This window comes from Punctularia strigosozonata (genome assembly GCF_000264995.1).
Source record: "Punctularia strigosozonata HHB-11173 SS5 unplaced genomic scaffold PUNSTscaffold_113, whole genome shotgun sequence".
In the NCBI taxonomy this organism is placed as follows: domain Eukaryota; kingdom Fungi; phylum Basidiomycota; class Agaricomycetes; order Corticiales; family Punctulariaceae; genus Punctularia; species Punctularia strigosozonata.
The window spans coordinates 1-2,711 of record NW_006767545.1 but is presented as its reverse complement, the minus strand read 5'-3'; the positions used below and the strand labels follow the sequence as shown (position 1 = coordinate 2,711).

The window sequence follows — 2,711 nt, the reverse complement described above, 5'->3', positions numbered from 1 at the left end:
AGGGGCAGCGGGTGGAAGCTGAGGACGGCGGAGCGGGCACTGCAAGTGTCGGGGCGAGATGCGACGGCGGGAACTTGCACGACGTGCGCACTTGCCAGCGCGGTGGGCTGAGACGACAAGCCGGGCAGGATGGTCACGGTCAGGTCACGTGACGGGCTCATTCGTGTTGAATCTCCTAAGTCCGTGTTGGCTACTGTATCTCTATGTCATAGCAATCCCAAAGTACATAGAGATACATTTCAGTTCATGAGGCTGTCAATGGTAAATGAATAGGGCATTAGAGAAATCAACCACCTGAGACTAAACTATTATAACAGTGTTTTCTAGCCATCACTTCAGTGATCTACAGGGTACATAACTATGTTGTTGGCTACAGAGATATCTGGCTTTTCACATGTACATGCAGGATGTGTATATAGGCTAGGGGTAAATGGGATGAGCTGATATCACAGAGGGAGCCATGCAAGGATGAGGTGTCAGCAGTAAAGTACCAAACCCCAACTCCAATACTTACACCTAGATATGGTCTCTAAGCTCCTTGTACATGGACCAGTGCTAATATGATTGACACTGCAAAAACCTTCTATGTTGATGGTTTCAAGCACCCTTGTACCTACAAGACAGTACTCTCTAAATGGTCAGTCATCTGGCATGATTTAACAGTTTTATGTGTTTTTTTGGCCTTTTTGTGAAATTTTAATAGAATATAGTCGTATTATGAACTATGTATTCCTATATGTAACAATTTGCCAGAGGGGGCATTTCCTGATGGATGCACTGCTTTGCGGCGTCGAGATCGCTGTTCTGGCAGAATTTTTGATGGAGTTGGAATGCTATGTTGTAGCGTTCGTTCGCCTCAGATGACGTATCTGCTGCAAGGTGTGGTTGGATAATATTTAAAGCAGCAGAGCAAATCGGATTTACTTGCGCATTCGCAGATCTTTTGTCCGTCGTCAATGTTGCGACCATCTTGGTCATGAACGATTGGGCCCACTGTGATAGGTTCTGCGAAGGGTCAAGGGAATGAGTCATTATGAACGCCAGTCGAGCACCACGGCAGAGAAAAGTGACTGAACATACCGGTTGTCGTATCCGCTTCGACTTCGTCTTGCATGTTGGTCTCTTTGCTCGCTGTGTCGACGGACTGGACTGTTCCTTTATATATGCTTTGCCGATGCGAGGCGCGGGGATCACAGAATCGCGCTCGTAGAAATAGCTCGATAATCAGATCATAGGTGTGATGTAGCTCTGCAGAGACACTGGCGCGTCAATGTCCCATGTTTCATGAAGCCGACGCACTAATCAAACTTGCGTCTTGTCCGCCTTGAAGGAACTGAGAACTCTCCGGAACTTCAGATCAGAGTCATTACTAACCTGAAACGTCGAACTCAACAGAAATTTCGTACGCCCTCCACACCACGCTGCCGGCCAACAAGAGAATGTGATCATGGGACTACGTTGGGTGACCCATCACACTCTAATACATTGTCGGTTTTCCAAACACATTCGCAGAGTTTTCGCCCGCGAGACCGCAAGGTGAGCCAAATCTGATTTTCCTGGTGATTCAACCCTATCGGGCGTCCGGAGTAACCGACCAGACGCTGTTCACCGCGGTGCCACAATACAAACACTCCTTGATCGCGATGCAGCGTTTCCGTATAGGACTACTGCTTGCTTGATGTGTGATCTTCGCCTGATCGTGCGCGCAGGGGCACACATTGGAGATGAGGACTGGGGGCGTCGGACGTCCGCCGGCACCTCAGCATCGCTTTGGTGATGTCACTGCTGAGCGTCGAGCCTTGATGCACGGGCCCTCGAGTACAGATTCAACGGAGGCGGTGGATGCTGGCCGATTTATGATTTGTTGTGTTGAGATGAGATGAACATGAACGCGCAAAGCACTGCAGCAGAAGCGAGCACCGAGCGAAGCTCGGTGCGCCGTCTTGGGCTCGAGGGAGACAATTGAAACTCCGCTCGCGTCTCGCTCTTCATCCCTCCGGACTCCCTCGTCAGTAGAGGTGGCCCACTAGGCAGCATCAGCACACTAAACACTTGCAAGCGGAAACATGCCGCCCTGGGCCCTGCGCGACAACGCTTTCGACAAACCGCACTACCGGCTCAACCGGGCAGCCTTAGTAGAGCTCGCAGAAGCATTAGGCGTCGAGCCCGGAGGGAACGTACACGAGCTCAAGGCAAGGACGAAGCAAGCCCTGTTCGAGCGGAGGGACGAGCTCATTGAACACCCGACCTATTCCGCCCTTTACACGGAGAGAGAGAAGAACGAATTCCAACAGGGTCGCACCCAAGGAACCGGGGACGAAGGCTCAGACTGGCAAGGCATAGCGGACTATCAAGAACCCCGCCTACCCTCCGTCTCGACGCGCTCACAATCGCGCACGACCGACCAGCGCATGAGTCTCCGAGGGCGTAGGACACGCTCGGTGGGTCGCGAAAGGGGGACGCAACGCTCGGTTAGGGCCAGGGCGGAAACACGTCCACTCCCGCCCCCAGCATCGTCAGGTGAGCGATGAGCCTTACTGAGTCCCATGCCATCAGCGTCCTTTCTTTGCTTTCCTGGCCTTCTTGCCAGACGAACCATGCTTGCTTTCTCGCCGTCATTTGCTTTCGCTACGGCGAGACCAATGCTATCCTATTGCTTCCTTTCTTCCTGTCCATACCTTGCTTGCTGTCGAAACGGGACTCACAAATAG

General features: G+C 52.0%; 1 protein-coding gene across 1 annotated transcript; it reads left to right on the top strand.

The window, feature by feature from the left end:
• Positions 1 to 2,066: 2,066 nt before the first annotated feature.
• Positions 2,067 to 2,524, top strand: PUNSTDRAFT_139671 (uncharacterized protein; the record flags this gene model as incomplete). The annotated part of the gene is made up of 2 exons (XM_007389399.1): positions 2,067 to 2,441; positions 2,477 to 2,524. 2 exons carry the CDS (start codon positions 2,067 to 2,069, stop codon positions 2,522 to 2,524), a joined length of 423 nt encoding a protein of 140 aa, XP_007389461.1.
• Positions 2,525 to 2,711: the final 187 nt, after the last annotated feature.